The sequence below is a fragment of the Nyctereutes procyonoides genome, unplaced genomic scaffold, assembly GCF_905146905.1.
Source record: "Nyctereutes procyonoides isolate TBG_1078 unplaced genomic scaffold, NYPRO_anot_genome, whole genome shotgun sequence".
Classification (NCBI taxonomy): Eukaryota; Metazoa; Chordata; class Mammalia; order Carnivora; family Canidae; genus Nyctereutes; species Nyctereutes procyonoides.
The window spans coordinates 7,718,909-7,735,416 of NW_026575044.1; the positions used below are offsets into that span (position 1 = coordinate 7,718,909).

The following is a 16,508-nucleotide window of genomic DNA, read 5'->3' on the forward strand; positions in this document are numbered from 1 at the left end:
TAACTTATCAAGAAACTGGCTCTCCACATGTATAAGAGACCACTTACCTTTTTAAGAAACAGTACTACTAAGCAAATGAAATTTTATAAATTACAATCAGCCCTGGTTAAGAGTATTGCAGTCTACTTAATTCTATAATTTAGACTTTTTAGGCTGGTTAAATTTACCACTTTATTAATGGGGTTAAGTTTCTTTGCAGCAAATATCACCACTAGCTGGAATGGGATTAAAAACCAACAGAGCAAAACTTTTGTTTTTTGGGGTTTTTTTAAAAAGATTTTGTTTGTTTGTTTGTTTGTTTATGACACATAAACAAGAGAGAGAGAGAGAGAGGCAGAGACATAGGCAGAGGGAGAAGCAGGCTCCATGCAGGAAGCCCAAGGCGAAACTCCATCCAGTTCCAGGATCATGCTCTGAACCAAAGGCAGACGCTCAACCACTGAGCCACCCAGGCGTCCCAGAGAGAGCAAAACTTTTGATATCAACTTTAGAAATCTGTAGTTACCAACAGTATAGCCATAGGCTGGTCTATGAAGGAGATCATGTTAACAAGCGCTTAACATATATGTAGATACTTCCTAGGCTAACCATCAGGGAGGAAAATGCAAGTGGCACTTTATTCCATGTGTGCTACATGATGTTTTCTTGACTGTCCTCTCTAACATCAACAATACCATGTTACTGTGTTATCTCAATTAATACTTACCATTTTGTAACTGCTCCAACAATGTACAGAAAAAAAGTTTCAATATTATGTCACCAGAACCAAAGTTAGGAAAGCATTTGTCCCACATAGTACCATTAATTATTCTTAAGCCTGCTTTTTTCCTTTTCTGGGATGATATTTACTGAAGAACAACTTATTTACATTAAAGATAAAAATAAAATGAGATTATATATGGGCAGCAGCTAATAAGAACTGATTCATAAACACAAGTTTGAGGAAAAGGACTTAATACTCAAAGTTAAGGGCTATTATAACTCTTTTTGTCAATACCTTTATTAATAGTTTAGAAATACTCTATACATATTAGTTCATAATGCTCATCACCACACTCTGAGGTAAAGAAGGCAGATGTTATTGAATGTATTTTCAAACCAGTATACCCAGGTTCAGGTGATGATCATCTATTTGCCCAGGGTAAACAGGCAGCAAATAATAATGCTCTTTTTTTTTTTTTAAATAATGCTCTTTAGAAGAAATTCTCTGAACCAAAATATGGCCAAACAACAATAGACTACCTAATGAAATGCTTGACTAAAACACAAGGTTATTATTAAAATCATACTGAAAATCTCTGAAGGAATAAATTAAGAACAGTGGAAAGAAAGAATGCCCAGTTTGGCTTCCCCTAATATTTCAACTAATGCTTCCAAGGGTACAGTTAAAACTACCATCATAAATCTTCAATTCAGTGAATCTAACTTGTCATAAGTATAGGGAAAATCCATAAATTGTAGAAATAGAAGACACAACCAGCAACCTCAGTCTTTCCTTCACAAGTATAAACACACCAACAAGACCACCAGATACCTGAGGAATACAACACTACCAAAAAAGAACCAGAATAAATAAATTGAAAAAGTTATTCAGAGGAGAGAAAAAACTTAAAGTCTAGTTAGCGTCCTAAGATTAAAGATTCTTCTATCTGTAAGATAAGAGCAGGTGGTTATGAACTACAAAGAATTCCCAGAAATATAAAGTAACAGCTGAAATAACTCAGTAAAGGGCTCAAAGAAAAAGTCAAGGAATCTTCCAGAACAAGGCAGGAAAATGAAGACATGGAAGTGAAAGAAAAATTGTAAAACCAGAGCAATGATATAGATGTTCTAGTGGAATAAAGCTGTAAAAGAATACAGGGAAGAAAGGAAGGGAAGAAATAATGAAAGAAATACAGAAGATTCCCCAGAACTGAGAACATATGAAAAAGGTCCACCAAATCTTTATAGGATAAGTTAAAAAGAACTACATTTCATAATGTCAAGGATAAAAAGGCATGGACAGAACAAGCTTCCAGATAACAGAAACAGGTTACCTAGAAAGAAATTATTCCTATCAGCATTAAGCCTCTTTTTTTAAAAATTTTATTTATTTATTCATGAGAGACAGAGAGAGACAGAGAGAGAGACAGAGAGAGAGAGAGAGAGAGGCAGAGACACAGGCAGAGGGAGAAGCAGGCTCCATGCAGGGAGCCCAACATGGGACTCGATCCTGGGTCTCCAGGATCACGCCCAGGATCACGCCTTGGGCCGAAGGTGGCGCTAAACCGCTGCCCCAGCATTAAGCCTCTTATCAGTGAAACTGGTTCTTAAAAGGTAATGCAAAGAAAACTTTCACAACTGAATTCTATATCCAGCCAAGGTATGTACCGGGTGTAAAAGTGAAAAGCACATTTCTGAATACTCTGTTAATACTCCCACATATTTGGGATCCCTGGGTGGCGCAGCGGTTTGGCGCCTGCCTTTGGCTCAGGGCACGATCCTGGAGACCCGGGATCGAATCCCACGTCGGGCTCCCAGTGCATGGAGCCTGCTTCTCCCTCTGCCTGTGTCTCTGCCTCTCTCTCTCTGTGTGTGTGACTATCATGAATGAAATAAAAATTAAAAAAAAAAAAAATACTCCCACATATTTTCTCTGAGAAAGTACTCCAGGAAATTTTTAAAAATTAAAAAAACTTCTAGAACATTGTAAAATAAATCCAAAACAAATAGTGGAAAGACAGGAGATCTAAGAAAGCACAGACTGTGCCCAAGAATGCAATTAAATAACATGCTATTAGCTGAGCATCTTACCCAGAAAAAAAGTCAGTTTACAATAGAATTTCAACAAATACCATGATAAAAAGCCAGATAAGCAAGTGATAAAATGAAGAAGGTGGACAATGGGGGCAATGTGGCAACTAGAAAATCCAGGAAAAACAGTTACAGCCCAAACTAGAAGCCAAACTAAAGTACATCCTGATCTTGAATACCAACATGGTAGAAGGAGTTCATTTGTTCTCCATGGCTCCCATTGTACCCATCACACTACTTTTTGCTCAGCACTGGATGGTAGTGTTTACTTATCACAAAATTGATTATTGCTTCTCCGAATCAAAGTGTTACTATTACAAACCTTGACAACATAAAATAAATGTCCCCCCTAGTAGGGAACCATGAGGAATTCGGGGAAAAACTGTGAAGGGTACTGATTTTTCTCAACTCATAAAGTGGCAAGTTCAGAGATGATGCCTAAGTATTTTCTAGAATTAAGAGTGTAAGTATTGAAAGTATAACCATAAAGCCTTATCAAACTCCTTCAGGGAAGTAAAAAAAGAATAGGTATTACACATTAAATTCTGCATTTTTCACAATGGTGATACACTCAATTATGTGAGATTACTCTATAAAGTTTAGCATATAATACATAAAATTGAAATAATAATCACCAAAAAATTAAAAATAAAAAAAGGTCTAAAATGGCTATCTTTGAGGAGAGAAACCAGTTTGAAGAGGTAAAAGGTAGAAAAGACTTCTATTTATCATTTTATACCTTTGTGTCCTATTAACCAATGCAGGAAAAAACACAGAGGAACCTTTGTCCATTTTTTTCTTGTTTCTGTATCCCATGCACTATATATACCAACCTTCTCTTACGGGGTATTTCTTCAAGACACAATTAATTAAACAAACTCAAGAACCACCCTAAATCTCTGACAAAATGCAGTGACAGCAATAGTTTACACTGGTGTTAAAACTCAAAACAAGTCCACATCCATTATCCCCATAACGGTCTTATTTTTAGAGATTAATAAAGTATTACCCCAAAAGGTTTAAGTGATTTGCCATGACAAAGAAACTAGGAAAAGTAGTATAAATGTAATAGACAAGCTAAAAAAGAAAGGAAAAAATGCCTTCATACAGTAGTGAAATCTGAAAATCCCTTCTAAATTTAAAATAGAACATACAACAAATAAAACTTAACAATAGTTGGCTGAAACAGTTTTTATCATGAAACACACTTACCATATGAGCAGCAATCTCATTCCTATGTTATTCCCCAAGAAAAAATGAAAATACATCACACCAAAACATGCACTCTCTTGCTCATAGCAGCTTTATTCATAATAGCCAGAAACTAGAAACAACCCAAATAGCCATCAGCTGGTAAACAGGTGAATTGTGGTATGGCCAGACTACGGAATATGCCTCAACAATAAAGGAACAAACTAATGATATACACAACATGGATGAAACCTTGAAGTATTATGCTATGTAAAAGTAACCAAACACAAAGGGCCATATGACTACACTTATAAGAAATATTAGAAAAGGAAGATTCCAGTGGTAGTACATCAGTAGGCTATCAGGGTTGAGGAAAGAAGATACAGGGGAAAGGGCACTTTGGGGGTGATGGACATGTTGAAGTCATAACCAAGGTGCTTGTTACACTACCATATAAACATAGCAAAATTCATCAAAATGTACACTTAAGATTGGTGTATTTTGTTATGGAAATTATAACTCCATAAGGATAATTTTTTAAAACTCAGTCATACATAATCCCATTTAAATACTGACGACAGCTTTTCAAGCATAGGAATTAACTACAGATCCATAAGGGACATTGAAATCGCTATTTAAAAGGCAACTTTTAATCAGAAAATAGACACAGTACACAGGAACTTAAAAGTCCTGAGAATGAAATAGTCCTGGTTCTACTCAATTTGGCCACGTGGATAAACACTAGTTGCCTGGCAACCAGTCTACATCCAGATTTCTTAATAAACACATTGACCACATTAGCAGGTAATCTCAAAGAGGATAAACTAAGCTTTACGTTGAAGAGTTCTTCTTCAGTGTTAAAAAAGAATAATAACACATATGAATTATTTATCTAAAGTAGCAGTGAACAAGAAATACTAAAACTAGATCATGAAAAATAAAAATATGAAATGAAACATAAACACACACACAACACGAAAGCCCTTTCTTCTTTTGGTCTTTCACTTTAGGACTTTCCTTAGCTAACTTACAGGACTGCCAAAGCCATGAGTCTGTGAGTGAACTCTTTCCCCTTTAAGCCTGTAAGCCCCTCCCCTGGTACCACCCAAACTGGCTTAATATAAATGTACATGTCTTTAAATGCATACAAGTCAGACACTTTTTTAGATACTAAATCACCCAAAAGACACCTCTGTGGATGGCTCGAAAACACAAAACACGAACTTTCCACAACATGCAGCACCCAACATACCAGAAGGCCAAGTTTTCGTTAATGCTGATGATAAATGATCAAAATCAAGAATTACAAAGAATCCCTAAATAACAAGCAAATCCTAACACATATGTTAAATATCATTTCTCTCTTACTGGACATAGTATGTCTGTTGACCTGGTGAACAGCTTCAGAACAATAATCAACTCCTAGGACACCGCTAACTGTTAGCACACTTACCAAGCATACAACTTTTTGGCTTTGGTGAGTACTTACCCCTCTTCTGAACCCAGCCTTCTTTCACAACGGTAACATCGCTCATGATGGCTCCCCTCTGAGCCCCCAACTTGGAGAAATGCTACTTTGTGGTATCAGCTTTGGGGTTTGGATTCTCTGCTGCTGCTGCTGCCCTTCCCACTCTCTAGTGATGACTCAGCCTGGAAGGAAGTATTGAAGAAAGAATTTCTTTTTTTTCCATTCTTGCAACTCACATAGCAATAACAAACAACTAATTCTTTGTAAATGTCTTCAACTGGCCTGACCTCACATAAAACTCTACCTCCTCAAACTGGGGAACTTATTTATTCAATAGTTCGTTCTATAATGAAAGCGCTTCCCTGGTCTTGTGACAGATTTCAAGTGATAGTGAAACTTTTAACCTAAGAGGTTGTAACAAAAAAGGTCTTAAAGAAAACCAATGTCACACCTATACAAATAATACAGAAAATCTGTTTGGTGCTATGTGTTTGAGGTGAAAAGGGAAGAAAATGAAAGTTAAGTGAACTAAAAGTACATTATCACGTATGTCTAGTTTCAAAATCTCTGTGGATTTAGGAATATTTATGGCAAAGCAACTGTGAAAGTTTTTAATAGCTGTATTTTATGTATAACACAATGTGCTAAGAAACCAACACTTATGTATACTTACTCTGCCTTACTCCAAGAAATATTTTAGACAATAGATGAATTAGAGTACAACAAATTTTCAGATTACAATAAACATTATAAATGACATAAAATTGATTATTTTTTTAAATACAGGAAATGAAACAAAGGGAATATGAAAATGGAAAAAATATGGAGTCTCCAAGATGTGTCAAGAACAAGTGCTTACATCTATTATCCTCAGGTAATCCTCACGATAAACCTATGAGAGTACCATTAACTTCATTTCAGAGATGAGTAAATTGAGGTTCACAGAGATTAAGCAGCTTGCCTGGGTTCAACACAACTACTGAATGATGGAGCCCAGATCTGAAAAAGGCTCTCTGACTCCAGAGCCTGCAGTCCTAACTCTAAAACTAGACTGCCTTCAGATAAAAAAATAAAAATTAAAAAAAAAAAAAGCCAGAGTAAAAGTCTACATATTTGTAAAAGTGGGGCCACAAATTTAGCAGGAAAGCTTTCAGGAAGCAATGCAAATAAGAAAACACAATGGGTCTCAGTATTTACAGCATCCATAAATATTAAAAAAAAAAAAAAAGTTGCTGCTTCAGAAGGAATCCATTTTTTCTAGAATAAAAATCTAAAATTTATCCCATGGGTCTTTGTAAGATACCTTGTAGTATAACAGACAAAGTCCTCAAAAATGTCCTTATATATACAGTAATGAGTTTTATAGGGCTATTTCTCATTGTCCCTCTCAACCTAAAAAGGAAAAATGCCAAGATAAAACGGAGTTAAAAATATTTCCACAGAAAGGGACCAAAACATGTGGTCCAGGGTACACTGGCATTATGTGGTCCAAAAACACAGGCAAAGAGTTTAGATAACCAGAAGAATGGATGGAGGGACTGTAGAATTATACTGTTTTCTCAGATCGGGTTTTGACAAATAGTTCATAGTGGCAAGTTCAAGGTCAGACTTCTGAGCGACTATTGAAATAAATTATGGCTCATTTTCCAATGCAAATTAAGTAGAAAGCCTAATTCACTTAGCAGTGAGGAATCAGGACTAACACTCTTAAGAAAGCCTGACAAAGTCTGTGTGGCTGAATAGCAAACCAGCCCCATATGTGCCCTTGGCACTTACAGGTAAGGCCAAGACTATCCGCAGAATCACTGGTGTCTGCTAGTGCAGAGAGTCTAAAGGGATATTAAAACCTGGGTCTATTTTCCCAAAATATGTTTGAAAGAATTCCAAGAAAAATTCCAGAATAATACGAGAAAAATGATGAAAAAAGAAAAAAAATTCTTTGGCCAAATAGTTCAGAAAAATTCCACAAACCATATCTTTCTCTTAGAACATCACAATTAACATATTAAAGATATAAGATGTGTATAACCTCATGTAACTCAGCAAATCCTAAGCTTACTGAACCCACAGGGCTCTTTTTTTTTTTTTTTTTTTTTTTAGTTGTATGTACTGATATCTAGGGGAACATGTTTTGAAAAATGGCCACATAATTCAAGACAAGATTTATTACACCATTAAAAAAGAGCAAGAAACCTTCAGTAAAGAATCGAAATATCATTTTAGTTTGATTTAAGTAACTTTCTGAAAACTGGCTACATACAGAACGAGGTAACTAAAAAAGTTAGCTCCTTACACCACATAATTATAAAGACATTAAATATTGGGAGCCCGAGTGCAAACTGATGACTTTAGAAGGCCTCTTTGGTAGCACCTGTAGCAAAGAGCCTCATCTCATTCAAGCCATTCTTGGTTTGACTTATAAAATTACATTATCTGGGTAAAAAAAAAAAATCCTATCTTAATATTCTTGGTATTGGAAATGGAAGAGATCAGGGGCCAACATTTATTAATAACCGAAAAACAATACAAATTCAAGAAACATAGATAAAACATATCCGTTTCTATTAAAATAATCTGCATTACAACACATGTTCTAAAAAAAAAACTTTCAAAATTTATTCCATTGTTTTAAGTTGACATTTCATTGCTGGGATCTCAAAGCAAGTAAGGACCTTCATTTTACAGCTGAGGAAACAAGAGTCCAGATGGATGAAGAGACTTGCCCAAGGTCACACAGCTGCTTTCTGAGGAAACCAAGACCAGACAACCAGGCACATGTTCTTTCCACTAGCACTACCCCTTCACTACAAAACAAAACAGTGAAATATGCAGATCAACCCAAATCAATGAATTTTCTTTTAAAATGGAACTGTTTTGGGGTGCCTGGGTGGTGCAGTCCGTTTAGCATCTGACTCTTGGTTTCTGCTCAGGTCGCCATCTCGGTGTGCACGGAGCTGACTTCAGATTCATTCTCCCCCCCCAACTTCTGCCATTCCCCCCCTCAAATAAATAAGCCTTAAAAAAAAATAAAGAAAATGAAACTTTAAAAAAACTTTTTAGATAAAAATGTTTATCTGGTACTTATATATTTAGATTAGACTGCTAAACGGATGTTAAATCAACAGGACAAAATTTACAATCATCATCAGGACTACTAAAGCCACTCATTATAGAAATGGCTTTATCCACTTGCATCTTAAGATGTTACCAAATTCTACACATAATATCCAGCTTTAAAGTTGCTCCAGGGACTCTCAGCTAAAATGATATTCTTTGAAAATAGCTTAAAAGACATTTAAAAGTATACTTCTCCAGAATTATGACCAATAGGCTAGAAATAAATGCTATCTTGTGTGTATAAACTGACTCTTAAGCAATGCACCATATTCTTTGGTTTAATTTCCCTATAGTGGCAAACCTCTTGCACTAAGTCATCTATGCTCTCCTACTCAGTGTTCCATGTTGCTAAAAACACTAATCTGCAAAATGATGAGCTGGACATGAACTTCACCTCCTCCTACAGTCCCAACTTCCTCAGAAGTATGTTTCTATCCAATGAGCTAATAGGCAAAAATTTGGTTTATTTTTTCTTTTAAGCCTATTGCATTAAATATTTCATTGCTGAATAATCTAATTTTGTCTATTCTTAAAAAAAAAAGTCATACAAAATTCTTGGCAGATTCAATTTAGAATTTAAACAAAGCAGTTACACTAAAGGTACTTTCATTCAAAACTATTTGAGAATTTGATAACAGCATTTGAATATCACTTCACAATTTACAAAACATTTTCACATCTTGTACCTCATTCAATAGCATTACTATTTAGTAAAGCAATTTGACAGTGCCTGGCACAGAAGATATACCCAACAAACACAGAGTAAATGAATGAGTGGTTGAATGAAAGAGCGAAGGTGTAGCTTTACATAACTAATGAAGGACAGACAAGACAAACCAATATTGTAAGTCAACAGAGAGAGCGGTATTAAGCCATCTTGAAGACAAACCTGAACTCAAATGTTACAAAAGCACCTACACAGAAATAACTTAAATTATAATAAACATTCTTCCTTATTCATTAAAGTAGATTTACCATAGACCTGCACTAATTGTGAGGACTAGCACACATTAAAATTATCTTCCTTTTCTCTGCATTTGATACTTTTTGTTGAGATGAGGTCAAGTTTCAAGTCCCAAACAATTAAGCATCAACGATGCTCAAAGTTATCTATTGTGGAAGGAAAAAAGAGAAAGAATGGCGTATTTTCTTAATGATATTTATAAAATTTTTTTAAAGATGTTTGTTTACTTATGGCAACAAACCACTCAGTTCTAAGCACTAAAGTTCTTCAAACATCTTTCTAAAATATCACTCAAGAAACATGTAATGTACATATGTAGTCAGTAAAAAAGTACTGATTGCCTACTCTGTGAGAAGGACCACACTGAGTATTTTACATTATTTGCAAATTTGACTAAAAACAAATCTGTACAGTAGCTACTGCAGCTACAATTCTGAACCTAGGAAACCTGTGACCAACCAAAAATGACATTATTTCTTCGCTGTTACCATAACCAGATAGTGACAAGTAACAAGAATGACTGCCTGCAATCCATGTCTTCTATCAGTTTGGTATGCTTTCTACCAAATAACCCAATATCAACTCTCAGATGTATAATAACGTTTGTGAATCACTTAAAACACTTTTTTTGTATCAAAATATTTTTCAAAAGTCCAGTAAACACAATGTTTTCAAATAAATTAAAAATCAAATATAACCGTGGCATCATAAAGGAAATTATAGCAACAGAAGACTAGAAGGTTGACAAAGTTGAAAGGCACACCAGCAATTTTCTTTTTTACAACCTAGAACAAGATTCACAGGTTGGCAATTTCCTACATGTTAATTCTTAAGTTTAAAGCCACTATACTATCTATAATACAACTTGCTCTAAACTATATCCTTCGCTGTAATTAATGCTATGTAGAGTATACTTGCCCTGCACCACAATTTTTTACATTCTTTAGATATGCCTAGTCCAATTAAATTCGTAAAGGACAACTAATGTGCAAAGACAATAGAATCTTGCTTCTTTGAAACACAAATGACTATCAAGGGTAACCAAAATACAATTCTATGGTATCTCCCAATTTCATGAAATAAGTGAAACTAACATATGCCATAATAAATACATAAGGTTATATAAAAATTTTTTAGGGTTTGAGAGAAAGGAAAAATACTGAAATGAAACGGAAATTCAAGGCAACTTGCTCTGTACTTCAAATAACCCTCAGCCAGCCTGTCCTTCTTAAGAGTTGTTATCCTGTTCATAAACTTGTCCTATGGGAAAGTGAGCCAAACAAACGATATATCTTGGATCCTCTCTTCAGAGTACAATAACAGATTCTGTGGACTTTCTTAAAACTAATAGATATCTTCACTGTTCCACCCTATAGGAAAATATTTGAATAGGCACATAAGCAAGATTTCCAACTTTCAAGCAAAATTTCAGTCCTTTCAAACTGCCAACTCTCAAAAATCAACTTTGCAAACTTTTAAGTATGTATACAAAAACAGAGAGTATTTCTCCCTTCTCCCTACCTCAGTTTAGGACATCTAAATGCCATTTCAACCAACACATCCATTATCAACCAAATAAAAAAAACAACTTGTGCTGGGTGCTATATTTAATATTCTAATTTGAAACAACTAGGAAAATGCCTATTGCATTCCTTTGTTTCACCGAAAGCCCTGAACAAGCTACGGACAAACAATCCCCTACATTTCTCATATGAAGTGTGGCTTGTCTCTGTCTCTATGTGAAGGCACCTGTAAAGTAACAGGAACAGGTTGAAGGTTGCCACTCAAAGAATTTTGGTTACACAGCTCCCATATTCTTCCAACACACATTTAAAATCCTTATATAATCTGCCTTGGGGACCTCCTCGACAATAAAATGAAACAAAATCTGCACATATACCCAAAATACAATTGGTATAAGATCCATTAAGTGTCAGGAATCGGCTTGATGGATTTTTACCCCGGGGTTAAACCGAGAGTTAACCCACAGGTATGATATCCGATAACAAAGTTTATTTATCACAACAGTTCATCAGAAAGAGCACTGGGCAGGCCCAGAAACTGGGGTCCCTGTTCCCAACTCTGCCCCACCGGAGTGATGCTATGTGGTTTGGAAGATAAAACATCCAAACATCAATTCCACTAACACAAAACCTGGACTGAACTCCAATACTGGCAAAACAGCATCCTCCTCCCCTTCCCATCCCCCAGACTCACGAACAGAGTCAGAGGCTTTCTTAGTTAATATAGGAGAGAAAATTTCTCACTTGAAAGTCTTCTAGGGATTTCTTTTGGTAAATCATTTGGCCTTTCCCTCTGAACATCAGCAAAATAGACCCATTTACAAAAAGTGAAATGACTGCAGTTCGTGATAAATATAAAGAGAATACTGAAAAGCCAATCTCCAGGTCAAGAAACATACATTAATTTGTCTATCAACTACCATTTGAAGGCTACCTGGCAAAAGAAACGCGTTTACATCTAAACACCAAAAGGCTATATACCACTACAATAACATATGTAAACATCTGAAGCATTTAACCTGGCCTCTGAAACAACTGAAATGAAAAAAATATATTATGGATCTGTCGATATATAATTATTTTACCATATTAATGTGATTTCTGTGGAAATTATTGCACTACATTACCAAAACTGGTATGTCACTGGGAAATCTAATGGTAGGTACCAGCAACATAGGAGAAATGCTAAGGAAAAAAGTGTTTCAGAACAAGGAAAGTGGGACACCTGCATGGCTCAGGGGTTAAGCGTCTGCCTTTGGCTCAGGTCGTGATCCCAGGGTCCTGGGTTCAAGTTCCGCATCAGGCTCCCTGAGCCTGCTTCACCCTCTCTCTGCCTAGGTCTCTGCCTCTCTCTGTATATCTCTCATGAATAAATTTTGTTTTAAATCTTTAAAAAAAGAACGAGGAAAGTTCTACAGAAATGGGAGTTTATAATTCTGCATTAATAAGTGTCTTCTCTTGTGAAAACCACCTCAAAAGTAGCAGGGGCTGTTGTGAAGATTAAACCAATTGACACACGTTAAACACACACAACAGTGCCTGGCACATGGCAAGTGCTCATCAGGCCCTGGCTGGCACTGACTCTAAAGCTGACCTAGCGCTGCCATAAGACCATAATAAAATTGTCTGTCAGTTAACATCAGAAGATTCAGGGCTATCCTTTCCAGGTGACTACATAAGAGTATATGCTGTATAAAACCAGGATTCAGAATACCAATGCACACTCCTGAAACCTGGAGTTAAAAACAGGGCAACTCCAAATGATTTAAATATTCTAACACAAATCTACAAAAATTCATTATGTGCAAATTTATGTCAAGAAAATAAAAAATGCAAGTCAAATTATAAAACCGATTTGGTCAAAACAAATTAAATGGTTTCTTTTTCTGCCTTGTCTTTTACGGTATTCAAATATAAATTATTGTAAATTAAGTATCTTTTAATGCTTAAAACGTAATCACACTATTAAGACAAGATTCTATCAAATCATGCTAAAAATGCAATTAACACGAGTTAACAATAATTGTGTTATCTTCCCAAGGATGAATTCTTTGAACTAAAAAGTGTAACAAAAGAAAGCGTAGCTATCTTTTCACAAAAATATGCAAACTTCATCAAGTAAACTCTAAACTTCCACAATATCAATTTGTAAAACAGGTTCCTCTTTTTCAAGAAACCTAAATTGTTGGAAATTTCCATTGAATTTTTAAGAAATAAAATCTCTTATATGTTTAAATCAAAAGCCAGAGTTTAAAGAATCTTAAATCCCTACTTTGCACAAGAGTCTATTATGCTAAGTACATCTGTCCTATGATATGTCTAACCAGAACATATTTAGATTTGCCATGATTCTGAAAACAAATTCTCATATCTAACAGTAGTAATCTTGTGAATGAAATGTAAATAAGAAAAGTTTTTTAATCAAACTAGCTCCTGGCACACAGTTCATACTCTAATACTTGCTGGAATGAATGAAATCTTATTTAAAATATTTTTACAGCTATAAAATTACATAAACTGGAAGTCCAAAGCTGAACCCCCTTAAGTACCTTTACATACACAACTTAGAGTTGTCAAACTAAAAATTAATTTTAAGTTGGAAAACTCACTAAAGTAATCATTACAGAAGTAATCATTACAGAAAGACTAAGTATAGAGGGCAAAATGAATAGAAATAACAGTTTCCTAAGTTTTTTGGTAGAAATACTTTGGACTAGGTATTTTTTTAATTCTGTAGGAAAACCTACTACTGAAAACACATACCGCAAACATACAACAGAACGCTACAGCTGTACATTCATCTAAATTCCAGTGCTGTCTCATTCATGTGATATATGCACTCCCTCACTTTAAAATTAGAAGCTCAAGCCAATCAAAGATATTGGGGTCAGCCCTAGTGAGACAAACAAGAAGCAGATCTTCAAATACAACCTCCTCGGTAAACTTTCAAAATCAAGATTGTGTGTTGGCAAAAGAAAAAAAGAATAAAAAAAAAAAAAACCAACAGTCCCGATATATATACTCCAAATTATTATGCATTCACCTTAAAAAGCTAATAGTTTAGTAAAAACTAGACTTCATGATTAAAAAAACAAACAAAAAAAAACAAAAACAAAAAAAAACAAACACGTTCACGTTTTACACAACCACTTCCTGGATGTGTGTATTGGTTTTGGACCACCACCTCCTGGAATATTCATATTCATTTATACATATTTTGCAAGGTTATTTAAGTTCTGAAAACAAACTTTCCTAAACCATGTTTATTGGTCTCATCTAGCTTTGGCTTTTTCAACTATTTCCTAACAATGTATAACCTAATTTAATGAGCTTCCACCAAAAACCAAACCCCAGGGGTTGGCTAGTAATTTACAGCCTACTAAAACATATAAAATGACCATGCCTTTACAAATATGGAACATATGTCTAACTTGATGATTTGAAGCAGTTGGCAAGGTATTATTAACTGCAAGAAGTCATCATCTCACATGTTTTTGCTACAAGATGAACTAGAAAAGTGTGAACATTTTCTTAATGGTACTACTTAATACAGATACATAGGTTTCGCTGCGAATTTCTACTTTAAAACGTAATCAATTACAAACTACTGGGCTCTCGACCAATTACCACACTGGTGAAATGGGTTGGTTTTATTTTCACAACGTTCTCTTGATGTAAGAAATGGGAGCATCCTACCCTGGGCTTATGGGTAAGCCTTTCCCCCTGCTTTCAGAAAATACACAGTAAATACCGGTTTTGAAACCCTGGCCCCAAAGAGACTCAATTCAGCCTAAGTGAAGCTCCCCGGGTAATCCCAAACAAGGAATGACCCCGCCTGGAAGTCAGGGTGTACACGGCGACCAGCTAGGCTTCAACTTTGGGCTCTTAGGGCCCAGCAAGCATCATGGCTGATGCAGACCGATGCGCAGGAGGAGGAGGAGGAGGTGGACGAGGAAGAGGCTGGTTTGTTTACTTGCAGCCTGAGCCGCCGCCGCGCCAGCAGCGACAGCATCACTGGATCCGCCAAACCCAGCATCTTCCGCACATTTCTATTCTTAGCACACAACTCCCAAGCGGATTAAAACCCCACTACTATTAAAAACACAGACGAGCACGTTACCCACCTCCCACACACACACACACACACACACACACACACACCGGCCCCCCCCCCCGGGGCCGTCTTTTCCTGCGCGCCGGCAGCACGGGAGGGTGGGGAGGAAGGAGACCCCGGGGGACGCCGGTGCATCCTCGCCTGCACCGCACCCCGCGCGCGCAGACAGCCCCCGCGCCGGGGAGCGCGGCAGACGGCCCCCTCCCCCCAACCCAAACACGCCGGCACGGGCCGTCCCCGCGTTATATAAGCCCGCCGCCGCCCCCGCCGCCCCCGCCGCCCCCGCCGCCCCCGCCGCCGCCCCCGCCCGGCCGGGGCCCCCTCCCCACGCCGCGCGGCCAGGGCCGGCGGGGAGCGGGCGCTGCGCAGGGGCTGGAGGCGCCAGGGCCGGGGCAGCGCAGACGCGGCCGGTACCGCTAGGCCGGGAACACCCTCCCCGGCCCCCCGCGCGCCGCCGCCCCCCAGCTTCCCCCGGAAAGTGAGGGGGTGCCGGTGTCAGCGGCGCCGGGCGTCCCCCGGCCTCCACACCCACACCCACGCCCGAGCCTCCGGTGACCCAGCCCCCGCCCACGCCCCCGGCGCGGTGACAACCCAGACGCCCCCGCCTCCCCCGCCTCCCCCCACACCCGCCCCCCCGCCCTAGGGAGGCCCGGGGCCGGGGGCCCGGAGGGAGAGGAGGCCCGGCGGGGAGGGGGCGAGCGGGGGGCGGTGGCTGTTACCTGCAAAGGCGGCGGCGGCGGCGGCGGCGGCGGCGGCCCCGCAGCTGCTCGGGCGGCGGCGGAGGATGGAGCCGGGGGGGCGGGGGGAGGAGAGGGGGCGACTCGGGGGTCCCCCCTCCCTCCTCCTCCCCTCCTGTCCTCCCCCCACCCCGCAGAGCCTCTGGCCCCCCTGGAGCCCGGTGCGGCCGGCGGGAGGGCAGGCGAAGGCTGCAGGGGAGGGAGGAGGGAGCCGGCCGGGCCGGGCCGCGGAGCTGGAGCGGGAGGCGGCGGCGGCGGCGGCGGCGGCGGCGGCGGCGGGAGGGGAGGGCGGAGGGAGGGAGGGCGGGCGGCGGCGGCGGGGGGAGGAGGAGGCGGAGACTCTACATGGGAATCGGATATCGGCTACAAATTCAATTCATCACCAGAAAACACCGCTCGGGCGGGGGTCGGGTCACGCCGGCGAGGCGGCGGCGGGCGGAGGCTGCGGGGCCCGGGGCGCGCCCGGCGCGGGTCGGGGGCCCGCGGCCTCCTCTGGGGGGGAGGGGGGCCGCGCCTCGCCCGGGGGACCCCGCCGCCGCCTCCCCGCCCCCTCCTTCCTCCCTCCCGGGCCCCGCCGCTGATCGCTGCTCGTCGCCGCCGC

The 16,508-nt window shown here is 39.3% G+C and overlaps 1 protein-coding gene across 1 annotated transcript in view; it reads right to left on the minus strand.

Annotated features, from left to right (window-relative positions):
• Nucleotides 1–16,138, minus strand: part of AKT3 (AKT serine/threonine kinase 3) — a 309,710-nt gene extending 293,572 nt beyond the window's left edge. The window contains exons 1-2 of the mRNA XM_055323992.1: nt 15,890–16,138; nt 5,474–5,634 (exon numbers count right to left, since the gene is read on the minus strand). Coding sequence (XP_055179967.1) covers nt 5,474–5,519 — 46 coding nt within the window. The 5' untranslated portion in view covers nt 5,520–5,634; nt 15,890–16,138. The remainder of the gene's footprint in view (nt 1–5,473; nt 5,635–15,889) is intronic.
• Between the last annotated feature and the right edge of the window lie 370 nt (nt 16,139–16,508).